The sequence below is a fragment of the Chanos chanos genome, chromosome 8 (assembly GCF_902362185.1).
Source record: "Chanos chanos chromosome 8, fChaCha1.1, whole genome shotgun sequence".
Taxonomy (NCBI): domain Eukaryota; kingdom Metazoa; phylum Chordata; class Actinopteri; order Gonorynchiformes; family Chanidae; genus Chanos; species Chanos chanos.
Window position 1 is genome coordinate 17743624 of NC_044502.1, and position 1398 is coordinate 17745021.

Sequence of the window (1398 nt, forward strand, 5' to 3'; positions counted from 1 at the left end):
CTGGGGTTTATGGAGCAATAAAAACCATCCAGAGGAAAAATAAACTGCTACTGATTCAGGCCAAAGTGAAGTGCAGACTCAGACACACCGATTCACATAGATCTTTGATTGTGATTACATCTGTTCTCAGTAAAAACACAAAATTAAAAAAAAAAAAGTTGACGGCCCTCTTTACATATTTGACTAAAACAGAAGGATGAATTTGTCTCAGTCATCTCCAGCTTCATTCTTACATATTTCAGTTTTTTTGCCGTTGCTTTGTTACAGGAAACAGATGTAAACAGAACTCAGTCCACAGAGCTTTTATAGCTTGACTCCTTTCTCTGTGTGTGTGTGTGTGTGTGCGTGTGTGTGTGTGCGTGTGTGTGAAGCTCTTCAGTCCAATAAAACACACTCCCACTCTCATCCTCATTGAGTCTTTAAAGGTGGTTTCCTGTCGTTTACTGCATCCCTCCTTCCGTGTGTCATGTCTGCGTCTCTCTGCTGAAGATGTGTCCGTTAATTCTAACGGTGTAGGCGTGACTGCTGGGCTCTGGGGTAGTTCTGTCTCTCTGACAGAGACAGACACACAGAATTCTGTCCACTGCCCTGGACAGCCTGGATTCTGAGGCTTAGTTGGGTCCAAAACCCGGGGTTCAGTTAAATCCCAGCCCAGCGCCCTTGGGCCGCTGCATGGCTCTGATGGGCTCAGTGATACCCCGGCCTTCAGGACCCAAACCCGACCCTGGAGTCCAACCCATCCCCTGTAGCATCCGGTTCCCCATGTTAGTGTCTGGGATAGGAGGGGCACCCTCACCCACCATACCTACAGAGAGAGAGAGAGAGAGAGAGAGCATTAACCTTTCACAATACCTTTATTGGTACATTGGCACCAACAATCTCACTTCATCACACACTTAAAAAATCTGATTATATATATATAATAAAATTTTTATATATATATTTAGAGAGAGAGAGAGAGAGAGAGAGAGAGAGAGAGAGAGAGATACAGTCTTTTCAGGCAGAGAGTGGGTTTGTGATGGACAGATTCATTGAGGAAAACTCCAGTAAGAGTCCCTGACTTGTACATGGATGGAACCATTAGAACCATTACTGGTACATTTTACTGTTGAAGTCAAAAATATAATGGAAACACATTCGAGTGCTTCTGACACAAGAATAATTCTTCAACCAATGGGATTACAGCCTTCTTGCTAGTGTTAAGTAGCTGCTAGTTTATGCTGATAACATAAAGATCAGAAAACATCCACTCAGGCAGCCCCATAGTAGACCCTGCTGACTGTGCCATGTGGAACTATGACTGTCCAGGCTATTCAAACGCTTCTTTCCAACTATTCAAACGCTTCTTTCCAAGACAGACCCTCAGTTCCACAAATCTCAGACAAAGACTGAACCTGT

The 1398-nt window shown here is 43.8% G+C and overlaps 1 protein-coding gene across 2 annotated transcripts in view; it reads right to left on the bottom strand.

The window, feature by feature from the left end:
- Positions 1–334: 334 nt before the first annotated feature.
- Positions 335–1398, bottom strand: part of gpatch2 (G patch domain containing 2) — an 11115-nt gene continuing 10051 nt past the window's right edge. For both annotated transcript variants that reach the window (XM_030781596.1, XM_030781597.1), the window contains exon 10: positions 335–805. In XM_030781596.1, the coding sequence (XP_030637456.1) occupies positions 636–805 (170 nt within the window). In that variant the 3' untranslated portion in view covers positions 335–635. The remainder of the gene's footprint in view (positions 806–1398) is intronic.